Raw genomic sequence first — 25,259 nt, 5'->3', positions numbered from 1 at the left:
AAAAGGGAGCAAAAATAGACCCTACATTTTAGAGCTGCAAGTATAAATGAACATAGGTCATCAACAAAATCCCTGAAAGGTCCTTAATAAATGTCAGCTGTTGTTGTTACTTAATATTATCATTATTATTAATGTTCCAACTCCCAATCCAGTGTTTCTTCTGCTACACACATAACCTGGAGAGCCTGGACGTAGGAGATTAATGAGGTAGACTTGAGTTTTACTGTGTTCACACAACATTAGTTTTGATCTGACTTCTCTGGCTACCTTCAAGTCTCAGCAGATAGAGAACTGGTTTGATGTGAATCTATCAACAATTGAATCTATAAAATCAAGTAGAAAGATTATCTGCACCATTTAACTGGTATGCCCACACATTAATTTACTAAATTAACTTTCATATCCGATAAACGTACGTCTGCAATAACTGCAGACGAGTTATTGCAATTCTGATTTTAGAGCTAAAGTCCTCTATGGAGGCTTAGGAGATGCCCCAAGATGAGTTAAATACTCATGGGGAAAACCAGTAAGCGGGTGATCCAGGAAGCCTACTGTGTGTCTTCATTACCAAGACATTTGTTCCAGGGGAAAGAAATCACTTATGGCACCTTGTTTGCTTTCTAGTATTGTTTATGAAATAAGACTTTTTAAATAGACAGGCACAGTTTTCCCTATATTTCTTTCAGGGAACCAAAGACATCGATTCCAACAAATCCATCCCTCACCTAAATGTACCCTCATAATGAAAATGCTTCCATGTCTTGATTTTCTAGCCTCCTGCTCTAGACATAGCTTTTGTGGACGAGAGGAGTGTAGCGTTGGTTTTTTGGGTTTTTTTGTTTGTTTCTTTCCCCCCGATTTACAAGGGTAATTCCCATAATGTGTGGTAGAAACATTTGAAAATATTTAGTCCACTGACTATTATGTAATACCGAGGAGTATACACATTCTCCCTTTGTGGCTACTGTTGTTGGTAATACTGTTTGTAATAAGCTTTTTCTTTGTTTGTTGATATAAGAGTAAATTACAAACAGGTCAGTTCACTGCTGGGATGTGAGTTAGCCACACAGGTATTAAAATGAAGAACTGCCTACTTGAGAGCAATGTTTTAGGGTTTTTGAAAGGTATGATTAATATAGATGAGTCTATTTCTTACAGTTAACTACTGAACTGGGGTCAGGAAAGCACAGGCTGTTGGAGTCAAAGAGACATGTACAACCCAGCTCTGTTCCTGCCTAGCTCAGAGACGGGGCGAGAAACTTACCTCTTCAGACCTTATTTTCTCTGTGGGTAAAATGAGGCTACACTACTACTTGCTCTCATTGAGTTATTACTAGAATTAAAGTAGATAATTCATACATAAAATGCTTACCGTAGCTTCTGGTGTATAAGTGATCAACACACATCAGGGGAAAAATGAAATGCTATTTAATGATGGTTCCCAGACTGAAAAATTGAAGTCCTGAATTTCTCTTATTTCACCAGTGTAGCAAAGTGGAAAAGCAGTTTTGGGAAACAAAGCCATTTTATTTCAAATCCTGGATCAGACATTTACTAGCTGTGTGAGGTTTTAAAGTGGGAATGATAATAGGCTTAAATTTAAGAATACATGAAATAAGCTTTATGTCGTTTGAATTTTACCAATCAGTGTAAACATTATAAATACTTGTTGCATACAATTCTAGTAATTTTATCTATGAAAAAGAGCTATTTATTTTTATATAATTGGTGTCAAACTGTACAGATTGGTTTTTTTTTAATCTTTCTTATTATATAATCATACACTGTGATCATTTCTCATCTTTAAATAATTTGGGGACTTATTTTTCAGCATAGTAGCACCTTGTTTGAAGGCAGCACTACTTTTAATTTCATCTTTTACTCTTGAACATACAAGTGCTTTATCCTTGCTCCTCCCAATTCCCTCACAAATTACAGCGTGACAAATATTTTTAAACATAATTCTTCGGGCTAGTATCTAATTACATTCTCTGGATAAATTCCTAGAATTGGGTTAAAGGAACAGATGATTTTAAGGCTTTTAATCCTTAATGTCAAATTATTTTCCAGAAAATTTGTATCGATATACGTATCTACTAGCAAGAAGTAAAAGTGACAGTTTCTAGTGTCAATTCCAGATTTTATTTTAACATTTTTTATAATTTGGTTTAAAATGGCATTGCTTACATTTGCATTTCTGTAATTACTGATACTGCTAATCATTTTACATGTTAAACTTGTTTTTCCATGATTCTTTCACTTGCATTTATCAACTGTATTATTTTAATGTCTTTGCAAATTAAGGAAATTAACCACCCTTTGCATATATAATCCAGTATGTCAGCTTCTCACCACATCTTGAGTTTATCTCTTACTTTTTAATTTTATTATAATTTTAACTGGTTAGTGTCTAAATAGTCAACCCTATCAAGATGCCCATAATTAATTTTATTGTTGGTGTAGAAGAGTCATTTAGAAAAGCTATTTTTCTAGTCTGTGATTAGAAAAAAAACTGCTTATTTTATTTTTACATATTAATTTTGAATTGGTTAACTATTTAGCTCTTCATTTTGGTGTAAGATGTGAGGTAGGCATCTGAAAACATTTTAATTCCTACCAAATAATTGACCAGTTATTGTGAGAACATTGGCACATTTCTTCAAAGATCAGTATTTCTTTGTGACTTTAAATGCTTCCTTTATCATAACACACACAGACATTTGGGTTTAAGCAATCCACAGATAATGTAGAGGGATTCTGGCTAAATCTTCTGGAAAAAATACACAAGCAATCAACTACTGTAGAATGTGTCCTCACCATTTTCAAGGGAGGGCTTCCAAGGGTCAGGGTAAGCAGTTAAATGGCACAAGGGAGGGAGTTGCCTCCTATGGCCACAGGCAGGATAATGCCCTCCTCAGTATCAGACTCTACAGACAACCAGGCATCCTTTGGGCTGCTTGAAAGGGATTCTTTTTACTACTAGGCAAGGAGATAAATTTACAACGCTGGCCAAAAAGATTAATAAACCAAAATAACTTGCTGTATGTCCCATATTTTATATGAAAATGAAATATTTAGTGTACTATATCCCACAATAGTATTAAATATAAAAAGTATGACTTTATGTCCTAAAGCTAGAGAAATGTTAACATTTTATTTAGAAACTAACTCTCAATAAATGCAAATAGTAGTTTAAGTTGCTGTTATCTCACAACTGCAGGGGAAAATATGCAAATTCAAAATATTAATACCTGTACATGATTTGGAGGTAAAGAACCATTGAGACAAGTTAAATAGTTGCCAACGTCCACATGAAAGGTCCACTGCAGAAGACTACAGGGGCCACCTCCCTTGTCCCTTCACCATTATATGATCTGTCTCCAATCTTAGTAATTATTCCCATTACCAGCTTAAAGATGAACACCATCTGCCAATGCAGTTGACACAGTCAAATTGAATGGCCTTGTGATTTAAATTTAATGAGCTTCTAAAATATTCATATCAAGATTTTCCTAGTCTATGACCTCCCTCCTGTCTGATTTGATATCTAGCATCCTTTAAGAAGAGAAGTCACTGTAATTTGGAATATAGACTTCTATTCCCAGACTCATTACTGGCAACATCTGTAGTTATTCTGAGCATCCTGAGGGATGGTAGCAGCTGCAAACTCTTCATTAATGTCACTACAAAACCCACGGATTCTAATTCACAGGTTTGCCCCTTTTAACCTAGATTAATTATAGACATTCCCTGTAAATTGTCCACATCTAGAGGCCTCAACTGATGTGTAGAACATGCCTCCTTGATGGAGAAAGGGATTTTATTTCTGAGATCATCCAGCTGGTTATAGGACCTTATCTTCAAGTGCTATTCACAGTGCTCTCTATATTAATGAGACAGAGAAAGGCAAAATGTCCCCAAACTATCTTAAAAACAATCTCTCTCTCCTCTAGAACTTTGCTTGCAGTCAGCCCAGGTGCTCTAGTCTATGAATTTATAGAATTGTTCCTTTTCCTACATTACATTACAAATTTGCTCCCTCAATTTTCTTGTCCACACAGGTGTGACAGAGCCTTTTTGTCAAAATATTAAAAAGGGAATAAACTTGCCTTTAAAAAGTTATATCTACACCAATTTTAATGGATGTTTTTGACACTGCTAACAACACACATATGGTTCATGAAGGTAATCTTGGAATTCTGCATGATTTAATGGTACCAAAAAAACATTTTTGTAACCAGAGTTTAAAAAAAGATAATTTCAGAAAATTTAGATAGATGCCTAGATTTTGTGCAATTTAGGTTGCAACATCTGAAATCTACTTGGGCTCTGTCGAGTTAAATGGATAATATGAACATGTTGTAGAAAACTTAGGAACAATTTTGCAAATCTTTCCATTTTTGAGAGGAAAAAATTCAATTTATATTAACAATTATTTGTATCAGCAAATATGTTATCCTTTATCCTTTATGGCTGTAAAGGCTTCATTACCTATTGCTGAGAAACAAACTGTCCCCAAACAATTTTTCTTTAGCTCATGATTCTGTGGGTGGGCTGAGCCCAGTTGGGTAGTTCTTCTGGTCTCGGCAAGACCTTCTCACGGGTCTGAGTTTTCTGGTCTTTGTCACTGGATTCTCTCACATCTCTGTCTCAGATGTGACAACTGAACTCACCAGGTTCTGGCCCACAAGGCCTTATCCTCTTTCAGGATAGCTCTTACTTGTTCACACGGTGGAGGCAGAGTCCCAAGGGAAAGAACGTAAGGGCAGGAGTTTTCGGGTTCAAGGTTCAGCACTGGCATGCTGTCACTCCTGCAGCAATCTACTGGCCAAGGTAAGGCCCAAGGCCAGTTCAATAGATTCTGCCTCTTGGTGGGAGGAGCTGCAAAGTCTCACTGAAAAACTCTAGAGCCTCTTAGCTTCTTCTCTTTATATTCATGCCCACCTCCTGAACTGCATCCCACTACCTGGACAACAAGACCTGTCCGTGTTTGCCATCTTTCTCTGTCCTGTAGTGTCAAAATTTGCTCTCAGCAGGTTCCAAATAAATAAAAAATAAGTCCTGTTAACATATCAACATCACTTCATCATATTAGATATCAGTATCAAAGATGTGTTTAATTCCTAAAATATTGAAGAATTTTAGTATAAATGACACATGCTACAAGTTTATGATTTAAAGTAAAATATTCTAAAGATACAATTCCTTTTTCTGAAGATTAATTCTAGAATAAACTGTAATAATTTACAAAGATATTTGGCTCACAAAATTAGCATAAGCAACGGATATAGGATCAAAATAAAATCACCACATTGACTCAAGATCATTCAGGAAATGTTTGTGCAGTGGCTGACAAACCAAGTTCTCAAGTATATGTAAAGTCTATGTACACAATAACCAGTACACTGGTCAGATGGGTTTCTAGATTTGTTTGTTTTTACAGCTGATGACCTCAACAGAATTTCCTAATAAATTTAACGTAAGATACCGCCTTGGCAGATTTGCAGTTATTTCCTATGAATCCAGATTATAGCTGATGGAAAATCCTGTTAGAAAGCGCTATTTGCTTTCTGTACTCCAATACTTGTCATGACTCACAATGTAGTTTACATTAGGAATTATTTTCCTCTGTGAGTTTTGCTCCTTTCCTGTTGACTCTTAATAAACTTGCTTTGTCATCTCTAAAATGGTCCCTTTGCAATCGAGCAACTTTTGTGAAGAAATACGTATCAGTTACATTGCATAATATACACGGGACTGGTTGTAACCAGCACCATTATCCGAAGCAAATAATGTGTGAGACACATAGCTTCAACCACACAATTATATACATTTATATTAATACATGGTTAATATAAACCATATGAAAGTTGCTATTTTGTAGGTCACAAATGAATGAATATTGTCAATTTTAAAAGATCCAACTTTATATACTCTCTCACACACATATATATATGCATATCAAATGATGGGATGGAATAAAAGGAATGTCAGCAAAGTTATAAATTGAAGGTCACGCAGATACCAGGTTGAACAGCAGAAATACAGATCATTGCTTTTTTGAGTTTCTCTGTGGCAAATGAACACAAAGAAAATATCTAAGGAGATTATTTTGCAAGCTTTGCAAGCAAGAAGTGGCTTTTGAACATCTTTTTTTTTTCTTTTCGTAATGGAACCATTTGTTCAAATGTGATTTGTGCTGCACCCTAACCTATGAAATGGATAAAAGTGGACATATTTCGATAGAAGAGTGAATCCAAAAACAAGGAGGTAATGGCATTATATTTTCTAGTTTGAGTAGAAGTGCAATAGGACTGACAGGACATTAGACTAGGATTTCTTGGATTGAACAACTATAGTATGTTACCATCACCACACATCATTCTTTTATTTTTATGTCAAAAACAGAACATGCACTCAGGTTTAACTATTTCTTCTTTAACATTCTAAAGTTCACATCTAGTCAAAGTGAGACTTGGGAAATGGCTGCCATAGCACAGAAATGAAATGGTGGGTATCATTGGTGGCATGTGGTAAATTCTGGAGAGGCAGATAATACAAATTTTATTTAATCTTAGTTCATTTTCTAATTATTTGAAGCACTTTGTGTCTGTCCTCCTATTCATTGGTGCCGTAAACACATTAAAGAACAACATCTGCTTTTTCCCAATTTTTCTTATAACTTGTCTCAGGCTCAGGTCATTTGGAACAATGCTTTACAGGTAACAGAGACTCTCAAAATATCCGCTGTGTCAGACAGACAGACACAGGGAGGCAGATGAAGTAAACACAGGGAGTTAAACCCTTGATGTGTGAATATAACCTATGAATTCCCAGCACAAAATAGTAACCCTCTTTAACAAAACCAAACCAAAGAGGAATGAATAAATAAATTTGGCACAAGCATTAAGTTTGGCATCTATTTGCTACAATTTGAAATCATTATAGTAGTAATATTTAAACTGTGGCATATTTCTTCACTTACACATTGATGGTGACTAATGAGGGGATTTGCAAAATTAATCCAGGTCAAACCAAATCAAACATCACAGAAAAAGATATTTCCAAGGAAGTGATTATCGGCCATACAGTGACAACTAAAAGCTAAGTCATTCTTTGTGTTAAATTGCACTTAATATCCAAATTTCTTTTACAAAGGAATTCCCACTTTAATCAATAGGAAACAAAAACAAAAGTAAGCTTCGACTGAGTCAGATTTTGTGTTGGAAAGCATCAAAAGGGGATGGTATTTGGTGTTGGATGACCACATTCAGACAGATGCTTTAAAGAATCCACAGAATCATTTTGATGGATGGTGGGATTGCTGGAACCAGGGCTTTTTAAAACTAAACCCCATCCAGTTATTCATCTGTTGAGGAACTATTATTTCAGTGAGGTATTCTAAACCTCCAAGTTGTTATAAAAACCTTCCGTATATTCATCTTTTACTACGCTCCAGATACTTTCAGATGGTTCTTTCATGTAATCATCAAAGAATTCAACAATACATTAAAAGGATCATACACCATGATCAAATGAGATTTATCCCAGGGATGCATGGTTCAAAATCTGCAAATCAATCAAAGTGATATTGCCACATTAACAAACTGAAAAATAAAAATTATATGATCATATCAATAGATGCAGAAAAAGCTTTTGACAAAATTCAACATCCATTTATGATAAAAATGATCAACAGAATGGGTACAGAGGGAATATATCTCAACATAACAAAGCCCATTTATGTGCAAATCCACAGCTAACATCATATTCAACAGTGAAAGCTGAAAGCATTTCCTCTGAGATCAGGACAAGACAAAGATGCCCACTCTCACCACTTTTATTCAACATAATATTGGGAGTCCTAGTTACAGCAATTAGATGAGAAAAATAAATAAAAGGAATCCAAATTGAAAAGGAAGAAGTAAAACTGTTACTGTTTGCAGATGACATAATACTACACATAAAAAAATCCTTAAGATACCACCAAAAAACTACTAGAACTTATCAATAAATGCAGTAAAGTTGTAGGACACAAAATTAATATACAGAAATCCATTGCATTTCTATACATTAACAATGGACTATCAGAAAGAGAAATTAAGAAAACAATCCTATTTATAATTGCATCAAAAAGAACAAAATACTTCAGAATGTAACTAAGGAGGTGAAAGATTTATACTTGGAAAACTATAAGACACTGTTGAAAGTAACTGAAAACCACACAAACCACACAACAGATAGGAAGATATACTGTGTTCATGAATTGAAAGAATTAATATTGTTCAAAGGACCATACTATCCAAAGCAATTTACAGATTCAATGCACTCTCTATCAAAAATACCAATGGCATTTTTCACAGGTTTAAAACAAGTAACTCTAAAATTTGCATGAAAACACAAAAAATGCTAAACAGCCAAAACAAGCCTGAGAAAGAACAAAGATGGAGGTATCATGCTTCTTGATGTCAAACTACAAAGCTACAGTAATCAAAACAGTATAGAACTGGCCCAAAAGTAAACCACATACGTCAATGGAACAGAATAGAGGGCCTAGAAGTTTATCCACACTCATATGGGCAATTAGTCTATAAAAATGAGACAAGAATACACAATGGGGAAAAGACAGCCTCTTCAATAAATGATGTTGAAAAAACTGGAAAGCTACACACACACACAAATCAAACTGGACAACTTTCTCACATCATGCACAAAAATAAATTTAAAATGGATTAAAGACTTAAATGTAAGACTTAAAACCATGAAACTTCTAGGAGAAAATATAGGCAGTACACTCTTTGACATCAATCTTAGCAATATTTTTTGTATCTGTCTCCTCAGCAAGGGAACCAAAAGCAAAAATAAGCAAATGAAACTACATTAAGTTAAAAGGCTTTTGCACAGTGAGGAAACTACCAACAAAATAAAAAGGGCGCCTACTCGATGGGAGAAGACATTTGCAAGCAATATTTCCAATGAGGGATTAATATCCAAAATATATAAAGAACTCAGATAACTCGTTATCAAAAATGACAGATTCTGATTAAAAAATGGACAGAGGCTCTGAATAGACATTTTTCCAAAGAAGACATATAGATGGCCAAAAGACTGCATGAAAAGATGCTCAACATCACTAATCTTCAGGAAAGTAAAATCAAAACCACAATGAGATATCACTTCACAACAGTCAGAATGGTTATTATCAAAATGACATAAATAACAAGTGTCAGCCAGGATGTAGAGAAAAGAGAACCCTAGTACTCTGTCAGTGGGAATGTAAACTGGTGTAGCCACTATGGAAAATAGCATGGAGATTCCTCAAAAAAATTTTAAAATAAAACTAGGATATGACCCAGCAATACCACTCCTGGGTATTTACCTGAAGAAACAAAAACACAAATTAGAAAAGATATATGCATTCTTATGTTCATTGCATCCTTATTTATAATATCCAAGATATGGAGGCAACCTAAGTGCTTGTCAAGAGCTAAATGGATAAAGATGTGGTATCTATACACAATGGAATATTACTCAGCCATGAAAAGAATAACATCTTGCTATTTGTGACCATATGGAAAGACCTAGAGGGTATTTTGCTCAGTGAAATAAGTCAGATAGAGAAAAACAAACACTGATTTCATTTACATGTGAAATTTAAAAACACACAAAAAATGAACAAATATACCAAAACAGAAACTGAATTATAGATACAGAGAACAAACAGGTGGTTGCCAGAGGGGAGAGGGATGAGGAGAAGAAAGCAATAGGTATGGAAGATTAAGAGGTACAAACTTCCAGTTGCAATAGAAATGAGTCCTGGCTATGAAACATACAGTGTAGGGAAATATAGTCAATAACCATGTAATATATTTATATGGTGACATACTGTAACTAGACTTAGGGTGATCATTTTGAAACATACAGAAATACTGAATCGCTATGTTGTGTAACAGAAACCAACATAGAGTTGAGGACAATTATACTTCAAAAACAAATAAACTTGTAGAAAAAGAGATCAGATTTGTGATTACCAGAAGTGGGGAGTGGAATGAAAGGGGAACTGGATGAAGATGGTTACGAGGTACAAACTTCCAGTTATAAAATAAATAAGTACTAGGAATATAATGTTCAACATGACTATAACTAAAATTCCAGTATGCTGCATATGAAAGTTGTTGAGTAAATCCTATGAGCTCTAATCATGAGGAAATATATAAATACACGTATTTTTTCTGTTTCTTTGATTTTACATCTATATGAGATGATGGATGTTAACTAATCTTATTCTGGTAATCATTTACTGATGTATGTAAGTCAAATCATTAACTTATAAAGTGCTGCATGTCAATTATATCTCAATAAAACTGGAAGAAAAAAATTTCAAGCACATACATGATTCTAATTTTACAGATGATGAAAACAAGGCTTAGTGAGTTTAACCTACCAAAATTATTACAACTCTAAGTAGTAGAACTATAATTCAAATCTTGGTTCATTTGATATTAAAATCCATGTTTTCATTAATCATGATGCCTCTAGAAAAACAAGACACAAGAAGCAATAAACCCCTAAAGAAAACATTACTAAATACTTTTATATTTCAGATTGTTTATAAAATTCTGTTTGATAACATAAACGCATATGATGTCTACATATAACTTTCCACTTTTGAGCCTTAAAGATATAACCTGTGTGATGTTCTTACTTTCTCCAGCACAATATAGATTAAAATGGAAAAGAATTGAATGATTTTAAACATAAGAGTCTTCAAATGACTAACTGATTGTTTAGTTTGTGTTACCTTAGGCAATCTTGTCTTGTGTTCAGAATTACTTTTGGGAACAAAGTCCTTAATGAGGCGAGATCGGTCATAATTAGCGTGTTCTGATTCGTCAGTGTAATCCTTATCTTTTCCTAGGGCTAGAAAAGAGAAAGAGAAAATAACATCCATTTTCATCCTTCTTCCTTTTCTATCTCTTTAAATGTACTAATCTCTTTTTATTCATGTTTTCCCAAGTTTCAACCAAGTATAATTTTAAATGACCCATGCATCCAATAAATAAGCACAAAAATGTAATAACACGGAAGCTTGCCTGTTATTGGATTAATGCCAACACTACAGTAACTTCCATAAGAATTAAATGTATCTCTGTTATTTAATGTACTTCAACTTTTTGAAAACAAAATTAAAATCTTGCAAACTCTACTGGACACATCATCTCTTTTGAACTTGAAGATAGAGATATTTATAAGAATTCAATAGAATTTTGCTTTTGAAAGCAAATATAAAACATTTATTTGTTTAATTAAAAATATTGACTTTGATCATTTATTTTCTTAAAATTTATAAAATTTCATAAATGTAAATTTGACTGAAGAGGGTAAGAAGTTTGAGAAATCACAGAAGAAATAACAAACATTACAAAAGAGACGAAAAAGAAGATTGAAATGAAACCACAACTGCAAAAAAGGAGTGAGAACATTGACATATAGTAATTACCAAGTCAAAAAGGGTAAGATACTGAAATATAAATTACACATAAGAATTTATATGAATAACAAACAAGTAATAATTGATGTAACAGAGTATAAAATAGGAAATATCCATGGTAGATGTAAGCATAACCAAGAACTGTTGACATGCGTCACAAAATTTGTGTTCTAGGTGATTCAACTAACTCTTCAAATTCAAAACCAGACAGACTCCTAAATATTTAGTCTTTTCAAATAAATGAAAATGTTTTAGTTATTTTATTCAATCTGTTAATACCTATCAAAAATGAATTTTGACATGGACAACTATACATACATTTTCAAGAGTTTAATCATGTGATAATATTATAACAGAATAAAAAATTTTGTTTATATCACATGCATTAGTTTCTTTTATTAGTAATGCTTAAAATCTGCTATAACATATGATGCCCATGTACATCTAGCAGTATCAGGTTATGAACAGTGGTATGAACTAAGACTGGACGGGTCATATTATGTCTTGGGATGTAGTTAATTACTAATTATGTTAAAATGCCCTAGGCATTTAGAGTTATACCTAGACCTATTAATAATAACTAATACTGATTGACAGTTAACATTTGCTGAGTACATACTAAGAGCTAGAAATCTTACATGTATAATTTCCTTTAATCTTTCTGACAACACTATGAAGTGTGTATAATTTTAACCTACATTTAATAATAAATAAACAAAGGCATATGGAAATTCAGTAGCATGGCAAAGTCACCAAATTAGTAAAGGGTGCATCTAAAGCTGAAACACATCGAGGACAACATACAAAAATGCTTAAAATAAAATAGTAATCTAAAAAGCTAGGTTTTTTTTCTATTTTGATATATTTTATTTTAAATATGCTTTCCATTCTGAGTGAAACTTCATAAAACAATTTAAAGACAAAGTGAAAAATTACAGTATGAAAAGAATGTGAAAACTACTCTTTATTTTCGTAGTGGAATGGGAGTTTCCCCCTCTTCCTTGACCTTTTTTTTCTGTTATTCTTGCCAAAAGTTTGTGTGTATAATAAATAGCAGAATTAGGCAAAAATGCAGTTAGTATTAATGCCAATCATCATGTGAGAGTGACAATGAAGAGAACCACACTGCATTTTGAATAAGAAACCTAAACCCTTTTCCATTAGTAGGATCATCTGAAATATAAACAAAACCTACCAATATGTTTTGGTTCTTACCAAGCACACGAGTTTTATTTGTGCAAAATTCAACCCGTGTGCTAAAAAATAAATTAAATTTCTATTAAACTGAGTAATTTAAGCAATAACACTAAGTTACACCAAATATATATCATATTTTCTTATCTTAAAATGCCTTTCCCCCACATTTTAGCATTTCTGAAATCAGGATGGGTAAACAGCTCGTGTATTTATTTAAGATGGTAGCAACACATTTTTCCTAAAAGTGCTTATTAATTTGATGATGCTTCTTGCAATTGATAGTATCCTAAAATCAGGAAGTTTAATAATTAAGAAAAAAACACTTTTAAAAAACAAAACCATCTAACAACTTCATGGTACAGAAGATAACAGGATAATTTTGGTTATGACAAATGGAACTATTGCTGCTCTTCAGTAGCTGAATGATAGGAAGACATACACCCTTAAAAATAAACAGACAAACTGGATTTCATCAAAATTAAAAGGTTGTGCTTTAAAAAAATCATCAAGAAAGAGAAAAGGCATACACAAATCGATCAATCTGATATACCACATCAACAAAAGAGAAGATAGAAATCATATGATCATCTCAATAGATGTAGAAAAAGTATTTGATAAAATTTGAATTCATTCATGATAAAAACTCTTTCCAAAGTGTGTATAGAGGGAACATCACAATGTAATAAAAAGTATTTGTGATAAACCCATAGCCAACATAATAGTCAGTGGTAAAAAGCTGAAAGCCTTCTGGCTGAATTCCAGAACAAGACAAGGATGCTTACTCTCACCACTTCTATTCAACATAATATTAGAGGTTCTAGTCACAGCAAGCAGACAAGAAAAAGAAATAAAAGGTACTCAAATCGGAAGGAAAGAGGTAAAATTCTCATTATATGCAGATGACATGATAATTTATATTGAAAACCCTAAACACTTGACACAAACTCTTACATCTGATGAATAATTCAGCAAGGTAGCAGTGTACACAAGATTAATAGACAGAAATCTATTGCATTTCTTCACACTAACAACGAAATATCGGAAAGAGAAAGTAAAAAAAAAAAATCTTACTTAAAATCACATAAAAAAATAATACCTAAGAATAAACCGAATCAAGGAGGTGAAAGACATATGCTGAGAACTATAAAACATTAATAAAATAAATCAAAGATGATTTGTGGACTGGAAAGATAGCCCATGCTCTTGGATTGGAAAAATTAATGTAGCCAAAATGACCATAGTACACAAAGCAATCTAAAGATTTAATGTGATCCCTATCAATCATTTAATGTGATCCCTAGCTCATTCTTTTTCATTATAATGCTATTTTATTTCATTATGTTGTTACATTGTATTGTAACTGCTTAAGCATCTGGAAATGGATAATGTAACTCTTGAACAATTTTAAGTATGTGTGAGTGATCGTATTAGTTGGTCTCCACTTACTTACAATTGTATAACCTTTCCATACGTTACTAAAGATAGTATGTTTTAGGACTGCCAGAATAGTTGAGGCTGAAGACTAAAATAAGAACAATAAATCAGGTCCAAGATGGAAGCACAGGAAGACCCTGGACTCACCTCTTCCTAGGGACACACCAAATCTATAGCTCCATAAGGAACAGTTTCCTCAGACAACTAGATGAACTGCTCCACCATTACAAAAGATAAAAGTACCACACTGAGACAGGTAGGAGAGACCACATTTGACAGTTTCACCAAAATCCCCACTCCTAGCTCAATGACATCCAACTGGGAGGGATTTCCTCAGCTAGCATTTCTCTCAGAGGAGCAATGGGTTTGTGCCCTACATGAAGCACCCCAACACTTGGGATCTACACCAGAGAGACAAGCCCCCAAAACATCTGGCTTAGAAAACAAACGGGAAGACATTCAAGGGGCCCAAAGGACCACAGGGAACTGAGATTCACCTTTTAAAGGGCTTGCATGCAGTCTCATTCACTCCAAGATTCTGCACAAAAACAGTGGTTTAAAAAGTGCTTAGAATATATGTGAAGGAGATTCATTTGCTAATCTTAAAGCATCTGCTAGGAGGACAGGGGATAGCTGAAATGCTCTCCAGAGACAGAGGCACTGGTAGACACCATTTCTGCACTCTCTACCTGCCCTGTTAGCAAAGGCCCACAAGTCAGATCCTTCTGCTGCTTGCTAGGGCAGGTAGGGCAAGAAGTCACTGCACTCTCCTTCTGCCTTGCTGATACTGGAAAGCACATACATAATACTCCCTCACTTGCTATCTGGAGCCAGGGAACATGAATCGTCACAGCATTCTGCTCTCTTCTAAAGCGAGCACAAAGGTACAAACAAAGCACTTTCTCACTGCATCACTGAAACCTGCAGTCAGGCACAGTCAAGGCAGTTTCTCTTTTCCTCAAGCCGGCAAGAGTGCCCAGCTTCCTATACTCTCCAGCTGACTCACAAAAGCCAGCAGGTGCCCTGGTGGTATTTACTGATCATCTAACCCTGGTGGCCAAGGGGGCTGGTTCCTGGTCTCCACTGGCCTGTAACAAATAATCAGAGTCAGTTCTTGGCAGACTACCACCCTCAGGGCACTGCACAGACAGCAGACTGAAACACTGAAACATACCCCCATCTTCTTGTGAAAAAAAGTATTTATTTATGCTGGAGCTTCAGCCTGAGCAACTGACTTAAGGCTTCCTACACACCTAGAGGCTATGGAAGTACTTTCAGGGAAGGAGGGGTTCACATAGGGAGATAGCATCCTTTTGCACTCCCTTGGCCATGCTACAACTTGGCAGTAGCTTATACACTTATCTGGAGCCCTGATTTTTGTAACTGTCACCCAAGGCCACCCTTAAATCTCTTAAGAGCAGTATAATTTAGGATTGCAACCCCAGGCGATTATATATATTTGCATACTTTAAAAGATGCTGCCTAAAGGCATGATTTCTACTCAGCCTGAAACTAAGTACTAAATTAGATTCCTTCCCTTGAAGGAAACATATAAAATAAAAATCTCACTGGTAAAGGTTAACATATAGAAAAAGTAATGAATTAATCACTTATAAATTTAGTGTGAGGGTTAAAAGACAGAAGTAATAGAATTAACTAAAACTACAAAATTAATTAAGGAATATAAAACAAAAAGTTATAAAATGTGACATCAAAAACATAAAAGGTAATGGGGCAAAAGTGTAGAGCTTTGGAATGTGCCAAAATTTAAGTTGTTATCAATGTAAAATAGACTGTTATGTACACAGGATGTTATATGTGAGCCTCTTTGTAGCTACAAAACAAAAACTTATAGTAGATACACAAAAGAAAAGAAGGAATTTAAACATAATACTAAAAAAATAATCAAACCACAGGGGGAGAGAGAAAGAGAAGAAGAAAGAAACAGAGAGAAACTACAAAAACAGCCAGAAAACAATTAGCAAAATGTCCTATCAATAATTACTTTATATGTAAATGGGCTAAATGCTCAAATCAAAAGGCATAGAATGACTGAACGGATTAAAATAAAAAGATTCATCTATATGCTGCCTACGAGAGACTCACTTTATAAGTGAGAACATACACAACTTGAAAGTAAATGGATGGAAAAAAAAAAAATTCCGTGCAAAGGAAAACAAAAGGAAAGCTTGTATAGTTATACTCCCATTAGACAAAATAGAATTTAAAACAAAAACTCAAATAAAAGACAAATAAGGGCATTACATAATGATAAAGGGGAAAATCCAACAAGTGGATATAACATCTATAAATATATAAGCATTCAACATAGAAGCACCAAAATATGTAAAGCAAATATTAAGAGACTTAAAGGGAGAAATAATACAATACAATAATAGTAGGGAACTCTAACACCCAAATTGTATCAATAGATAGATCATCCAGATAAAAAATCAATAAGAAAACATCAGCCTTGAATGACACATTAAACTAGATGATTTTAATAGATATATACAAAACATTCCATCCAAAAGCAGCAGAATACACATTCTTCTCAAGTACACATAGAGCATTCTCCAGGATATATCACATTAGGCCACAAAACAGTCTCAATAAATTCAAGAATACTGAAATCCTATCAAGCATCTTTGATGATGCACAACAGTATGAAACTAGGAATCGATTACATGAAGAAAACTACAAAACCACAAGTATGTGGTGGTTAAGCAACATGTGTCTAAACAACAACTGGGTCATAGAAAAAAATCAAAGGAGAAGTCACAAAATACCTAGAGACAAATGAGAGCAAAATCTATAGAATGGAACAAAAGCATTTCTAAGAGGGAAGTTCATAGCAATGCATGTCTACCTAAAGAAATAAACAAACAAAATTCAAATAAACAATCTAATTTTACACCAAATAAACTAGAAAAAGAAAAATAAACACAACCAAAAGTTAGTAGAAGGAAAGAAACAAGAAAATCAGAATGGAAATAAATAGCATAGAGACTAAAAAGATAATAGAAAAGATCAATGAAAATAGGAGCAGGTTCTTTGAAAAGATAAGCAAAATTGGCAAACTTTTAGCTAGACTCATCAAGATAAAAAAAGGAAGGGCTCAAATAAATAAAACAGAAATAAAAGAAGAGAAGTTACAGCTGATACAAAGTCTAGGACCTGATGGTTTCTCTGGTGAATTGTACCAAACATTCACTGATTTAACACTTATCCTTCTCAAATTTTTCCAAAAATTGAAGAGGAGGGAATGTTTCCAAATTTATTTAAAAAGGCCAACACTACTCGGACACTAAAACCAGAGAAAGATACTACAAAGAAAAAAAGAAAAAGAAAATTATAGGCCAATTTCCCTAATGAAGATAGATGTGAAAATTCTCAACAAAACACTAGCAAACCTAATTCAATAATCCATTAAAAAGATCATATATTATGATCAACTGTGATTTACTCCAAAGATGCAAAGGAGGTTCAACATTCACAAATCAATCAACATAATAAACCTCATTAACAAATGAAGGATATAAATCACATGATCATCTCAATAAATTCAGAAAAAGCATATGACAAAATTCATTATCCATTTATGATAAAAACTCTCAACAAAGTGGTTACAGAGAGAATGAACCTCAACATAATAAAGGCCATATATTACAAACCCACAGTTAGTATCTCAATGGTGAAAAGCTGGAATTTTTTCCTCTAAAATCAGGAGCAAGACAAGGATGCCCACTCTCACCACTACTTAAAATTGTACTGGGAGTTCTAGCCTGAGTAATTAGGCAAGAAAAAGAAAGAAAAGGCATCGAAATTGAAAAGAAAGAGGTAAAACTGTCACTATTTGCAGATGACATGAGACTACATTTAGAAAATTCTAAAAGTTCCACCAAAAAACTATTAGAACTAATAGATAAATTCAGTAAAACTGCAGGATAGAAAATGACTAGACAAAAAATCTGTTGTATTTCTATACACTAATAATGAGCTATCAGAAAGAGAAATTAAAAAACAATCCCACTTACAATTATACCTCAAAGAAAAAAATACCTAAGCATAAATTAAACCAAAGAGATGAAAGACCTGTACTCTAAAAACTGTAAGACATGAATGAAAGAAGTTGAAGAGAACACAAATAAATGGAAAGATCTTCCATGCTTATAGATTGAAAGAATTAATACTTTTAAGTGTCACACTGTCTAAAGCAATCTACAGATTCAATGCAGTCCCTATCAAAACTCCAACAGTATTTTTTCACAGAATTAGAGCAAATAATTCTCCAGTTTGCGTGGGACCTCAAGAGACTCCAAATAGCCAAAGCAGTCTTGAGAAAGAACAAACCTGAGATATCATGCATGCTATCTGATTTCAAACTATACTATAAAGCTATAGTAATCAAAGCAGTAGAGTGTTTGTACAAAAACAAACACATAAATCAATGAAACAGAACAGATAGCCAGAAATTAACTCAAGCACATGTGGTTAATTAATTTATGACAAAGGAGGACAGAATATACTATGGAGAAAGGAGTCTTTTCAATAAATGGTGTTAGGAAAACCAGATAGCTATATACATAAGAATGAAATTGGAGCATTATCCTATACTATATAGATAAACACATAAAAGAATGAAATTAGAGCATTGTCTTTTACCATGTGCAACAAACAAACAAATAAACAAAACCCTCTTAAGATGGATCCATCATAAAACTCCTAGAAGAAAACACAGGCAGTAAGCTCTCTGATATCAGTCTTAGCAAGTTTTTTTTTTTTTTTGGATCTGACTTCAATAGCAAGGGCAATAAAAGCAAAAAGTAAACAAAAGAAGCCATATCAAACTAAAAAGCTTCTGCACACTGAAGTAAATCATTGATAAAAGTAACAGGCAACCTACTGAATGGGAGAAAATATTCATAAGTCATATATCTGATAAGGGGTTAATATCCAAAATATATTAAAAACTCATACAACTCATCAAAAAAATTTTGATTGAAAGATGAGCAGATGATCTGAACAAGCATTTTTCCAAAGAAAACATACAGATGGCCAACAGGCACATGAAAAGATGCTCAATGTCACTAATCACCAGGGAAATGCAAATCAAAACCACAATGAGATATCACCTCACACCTGTCTGAATAGCTTTTATCAAAAAAGACAAGAAATAGCAAGTTTTGGCAAGAATTCAGAAAAAAGGGAACCCTTGTACACCATTGCTGGAAATGTACATTGGTGCAGCCGCTAAGGAAAACAGTACGCAGACTTCAAAAAAATTAAAAACAGAACTCTCATCATATCCAGCAATTCATTTCTGGGTATCTGTCCAAAGATAACAAAAACACTAGTTTGAAAAAATATATGTACCCCTATGTTCATTGCAGCATTATTTACAATACCCCAGATATGGAAATAACTAAGTGTCCATCAGTGGATGAATGGATAAAGAAGTGAGATATATATATTATATATATATATATATTCTTCAGCCATAAAAAAGAATGAAATCTTGTTAACTGTGGCAATATGGATGGACAACATTGATATCATGCTAAATGAAATATATCAAAGACAAATATCACATAATTACATTTATATATGGAATCTAAAACAAATGAATCAAGCAAAAAAAAAAAAAAAAAACCAACAGATTCATAGATACAGAGAACAGACTGGTGGTTGCCAAAGAGGAGGCAAGTTGGTGGGATGCAAAATGGGTGAAGAGGGTCCAGAGGCACAAAATTCCAGATACAAAATACATAAACCAGGAGGATATGCAGCAAGGACAATATAGTCATTAATGTATTAACTCTGAATGATGACAGATGGTTACTAGACCAGGGTGATCATTTCACAATGTATATAAATGTCAAATTGCTATGTTGTACAGCTTACACTAATATAATATTACATCAATTATACTTCAATCATCATCATCATCAATGTTTATTTTCATAATTTATAATTCATGCATCACTGCCAACATATATTTTCTTAGTTGCATCTCACAAAAACTCTTAATTCCATCCTGTTCAAATAATCTCTAGTGACATTGCAAGAAGAAATCAGACTGTAATACTGCTATCTCCATTTCACAGATCAGGTATCTAAGGCATGGATGGTGTGTAGCCTTCTAGTTAGGGATAGAGTTAGTTCCTGAAAGTGGATCTCTGACTGCTAACACATTCCATGATTTTTAAAATTATTATTCCACCAAAAGTTTCCTGTGAAAAATAAATCTAATGGTCCATACATGGTTTATTCAGTGGTTAGAACATGGTGGTAACGAAGATGCAGACTGTAATTCTTTGCTGTTCCTTTGTTGCCTCCTTCTCCCTAATACTATGTTGGTTCTGAGGTCCCGACGCTAGTCAGTCACAGTGAGGGCATTGCTGGAGCTGGACGCAGTCAACCCCAGACTAAGCAAATTCTGCAGATAAACCTCTTTCCACTGTGTCAGTGTGTCAGTATTTATTCTATCCACATCTGTCCTTCCACACACTCACCCAATCACCATTTATTTAGCTATCTATCATTGAGTACACAGTATGTGCTTGGCAATATGAATAAGACAGATGTAAATAGCAATTATTATCATCTGGTACACAGTATGAATAGAACTATAACCAAAGTGCTATAATAATAGAAAGGAGGCAGCATCTCAATGACTGAGTATTAGGGAGGACTTCACAGAAGAGTAATGTTAGAAAGGCCTCCTACCAGTTAAGAAGAATGATGACTATTAGGTCTTTAAATGCTCTACAAAAAGGTTTGTCAACACAACATAAATGAAAAAAAAAAAAGAGGAACATAATCAGATTAGGCCCTCAGTGAGGAAAAATAGCAAGGTAATGATTTCTAATAGGTGAGAAAAATCACGGTGAAGAATGTCATCATGGAGAGAAAAGTAATGGGCAAAGTCTACAGCAAACTCTCCAAAGATATGTGTGTCAATATCCTCTTTGTCTTTTATCCATTCCTCTGATTCTACAAATATTCTTGGAGCACCTGCTGTGTTCTTGGCACTGCTCTGGATTCTGGGCTAAAGGCAACAACAAAACTGAGAAAGTCTCTGACCTCTGGAAGCAGAAAGAGGGAGAAAAACAAGTCATGTAATTTCCAGTAATACTTCCTAAGTATTATGAATAAAAATAAATCAAGATTAGGGCACATAAAGGGAAGTTTGTGTGAATGTGGTTTCTTTCAGTGGAGGGCCCTGGGATAAAAGCAAGGTTATGAAGAACAAGGAACAAAAGAAGGTCGGATTGATTGCAACATTTCCTACTGTGAAAGGAGGCAAAAGAAAATGGCCTAGAGAGGGTGGACCCGGATTTCCCATAAGGCCCCTAATGGCCACAGTGTGAAGTTTACACATTGAATGTAATGGACGAGCTGGAGGGATCTGAGTAGAGAAATGGTGAGATTTAATTTCCTTTTATTAAAGATTCCTAACTGCTGTGTGGAAAATAGACTATAAGAAGGTAAGAGAGACCAGTTAGGAAGTTATTACACCAGTTTACCAAGAAATGGTGGCAGACTAGGCCAGGATGTAGCAGTGGATACAGAGCCCGCAGCAGCAAGTGGTGGGCAGTGTTGCATTCTGAACATAATTTGAAAAGTGAGCCAAGCTGACTTGCATAATGTGTCTAATAAACAATTGAAAAGATTTACAACGACTGTGAGGCTTTCAAAACTGGAAAACAGTATGTTCTTCCACTGTAATTCCCTTATTTCTGTAATCCTTAAGTAGGTTGGTAGCATTAGTAGAAAATTCTTTTTTATACCATTTTAATATGAAATTCCTGGAAAAAACAATGAAAATTAGTGGAGATTATCTAATATGATACAAAGAAAGCAAAATCATCATGTACTCATTTGACCATAACCGTTTCAAGAAATTATACCAATGAACATGCCACCAAGCTAAACGATTAAACTCGTACAAAGCAAATGCCTTGATTACCTAACATAAACCCCTCCTGAGAGAGTTGTTTCATAACATTAGCAAAATGTTGATTTCACAAGATTAGATAGATATATATTTTGGTGAGCTGGACTCAAATTATGTTAGTTTTAATGAGCCCTGCTTATTTCACTTGAGGTTACTTGATTTTACTATAGCACAAGCATGGGCAGAATCAAGCATCAGTTACTTATTCATATGGATTTCTCTGTCTTTGCCATTTTCCAGCACACTAACAAGAAAAAAGAATGAGTGACAGTAGCAGGGCTTCCAGGATTGATGAACAAGATTATTGCCATAACAGGATTTCAAATTCATCGTTACATGGATCAGTACTTTCCAGAATGAGTGTGTGTCTCTTTGTGTCCGTGTATGTGTGTGTCTTTCTGTCTGTCTGATTTTCTGTGTGGCTGGGGGAATGGGGTCTTCTGTAGAAAGTAGAATGAAGAGTTCAGAGATGACAATTTAAAAAATGAAAGAAGAAAGCCAAGCAACAAAAGCTAACCTCCCAAACTGATTAGCTTTCTTTAATCAGTCATCTCCCAAAGGCACTCTACCATGCAGCGTTGCCCCTCCTCTTGTGCTGCTCCCAGCCTGATACCTACTGACATCATGCAGAGCTAGTGTTCCCTGGACATCACGGAACACTTTTCATCAGTTTCATAGCATAACTAATGATATGAATGTTAATGTTATGAAACAACTCTCTCAGTAAGTGGTTTATGTTAGGTAATCAAGGCATTCACTTTCTAGAAGTTTAATAGTTTAGCTTGGTGGTGTGTTCATTGGTCTAATTTCTTTAAAAGCTATTGTGGTGATTAAGACAGAAGTTGAGGGATTAACGTTTCTGAGTTGAGACCTTAGTTCTCCATTGGCTGGCTGTATGGCATTTGGCAAAGTTAATTTACCTCTTGGAGAATCAGGTTCCTTGCCTGTAACAAGAGGATGATAATAATATCCAACCGAAAGGATTGTTAAGAAAATTAAGTGAGATAATACAGGTAGAGAGTAGTGCAATGAGTTCAGTAAATTATTGTTATCCCACTTTGCCATAGGAATCGCATTTTGGTGATAGCAGAAAGAGATGGCTAGTGACGATATCTCTGATCCCAGCAGAGTTTGGTGTGAAAGATGTTTAGTAAGTGACTGAATAAAGCAATGAACAAATACTCACTGAACCTCTATGACAATGTGTTAGGAGCTGTGGTGGAGTACTAACTCAGTAGAACCATGAATATTCCTTCCATCCAGAGCTCTCATTTTAAACAGTGAGAAATATCAATCCTCAATTGAAGACTGATCACATGCAGTTAACTCTGCCTCAGAATTAATATTCTCATGGGGCAGTTTAAAGTAGTTCACTGTACAAAAGAAAAGCCACTTATTGGCCACATCAGTCAGGTTCCAAAAATTGTATCAGAGCGTATTGGTACTTGGAAACTTTCATATATTAACCAACCCAACTCTAGAAGCAGGTAGTCTGAACTCCAACAGCAAAATTGGATAATGTAACTTTGTTGAACTTAAAAGAGATCATGACTTACTAAAATAATTACTCATGCTTGATGAAATTACATTCTCCGCATATTTGACATCGTTTTGCTTGACCTCTTCTCACAGATGATACAGGCATACACATTGCATTTCATAGCCAGGTGTTACATCCAGGTGGATTCCTGGAATACTTGGTGATACTACAGTCAGTTAGAGCTTTATTCACATCTTCATGATACAGGCAAACACCTCCTGTGTGCTAATTTAACCCATTCAGAGGCTCTAATGTTTCTCTAAATTGAATTAATGATAGACAGATGCTGGGGGATGGTAAAATATGGGGTATGAAGTACAATGCCTGGAGAGATAGAAATACTAGTCAAGTGTGTCAAATGATTGAGGCACACTAGAATGAGGAAGAAAGAAATGAGGAGTTTGGACATTCAATTATATTACGCATTAGAGGAAGTGTAAATATTTAGAATGGCAAGCTGTAAAAGTAAGGTGCATGGAATTGAACAAAAAAGTTTGCATGAATGGAGTCATTGTTAGGCTGTTAACTAGTACTAATTTGGGAGAAGTATTAATGAAAGGAGCTGTGCAAATCTGTATGGATAACTGTATGGGTATTTTGGATGAGAATTTTGTTCTTGTTCTTGTTTTCTTATTAGAAAATAACAATAACCTCTTTCAGAATTAATTATTATGGGAAAGATCTTTGTACTCTGAGCATGTTTGTTTGGATGAAATGTTCTTGATATTGTATGTGAAATGAACCTGCTGGTGGCTGTCTTCCTTTAATTAGGAAACTTAATAAGCCAGCACTGTTTTATGCCCCCCCCAACACACACACACACACAAAGGAGGATTATAAAAAAACATGACTAATTTGCAATCATTCAGAGTGCTATATAAATAACATAGCTCATTGTTTAAATAGTTATGAAAAAGTATCTCATCAACGTCCTCAGAAACCAAGATACATGTTTTAGGCTAGAAATTCTTTTTTTTTTTTTTTTTTCAGTATTTTTTTAACATTTTTAATTGATTTATAGTCATTTTACAATGTTGTGTCAAATTCCAGTATAGAGTGTAATTTTTCAGTTATACATGAACATATATATATTGTCACATTTTTTTTCTCTGTGAGCTACCATAAGATCTTGTATGTACTCCCCTGAGCTATACAGTATAATCTTGTTCTGTTCTACAATTTTGAAATCCCAGTCTATCTCTTCCCACCCCCTGCCCCTTTGGCAACCACAAGTTTATATTCTATGTCTGTGAGTCTATTTCTGTTTTGTTTTTATGCTTTGTTTGCTTTTGTTTGTTTGTTTGTTTTTTTTAGATTCCATATATGAGCGATCTCATATGGTATTTTTCTTTCTCTTTCTGGCTTACTTCACTTAGAATGACATTCTCCAGGAGCATCCATGTTGCTGCAAGTCGTGTTATATTGTTGGTTTTTATGGCTGAGTAGTATTCCATTGTATAAATATACCCCCTCTTCTTTATCCAGTCATCTGTTGATGGACATTTAGGCTGTTTCCATGTCTTGGCTATTGTAAATTATGCTGCTATGAACATTGGGATGCAGGTGTCATCCTGAAGTAGGTTCCTTCTGGATATATGCCCAGGAGCAGGATTCCTGGATCATATGGTAAGTCTATT

At 34.4% G+C, this 25,259-nt stretch overlaps 1 protein-coding gene across 2 annotated transcripts in view; it reads right to left on the bottom strand.

Moving 5' to 3' along the window:
* Positions 1–25,259, bottom strand: part of ANO3 (anoctamin 3) — a 360,516-nt gene that overhangs the window by 155,146 nt on the left and 180,111 nt on the right. For both annotated transcript variants that reach the window (XM_006195091.3, XM_032488381.1), the window contains one exon: positions 10,802–10,920. In XM_006195091.3, the coding sequence (XP_006195153.2) occupies positions 10,802–10,920 (119 nt within the window). The remainder of the gene's footprint in view (positions 1–10,801; positions 10,921–25,259) is intronic.

This window comes from Camelus ferus, chromosome 10 (genome assembly GCF_009834535.1).
Source record: "Camelus ferus isolate YT-003-E chromosome 10, BCGSAC_Cfer_1.0, whole genome shotgun sequence".
In the NCBI taxonomy this organism is placed as follows: domain Eukaryota; kingdom Metazoa; phylum Chordata; class Mammalia; order Artiodactyla; family Camelidae; genus Camelus; species Camelus ferus.
This window is presented reverse-complemented; position numbering and strand designations above follow the sequence as displayed.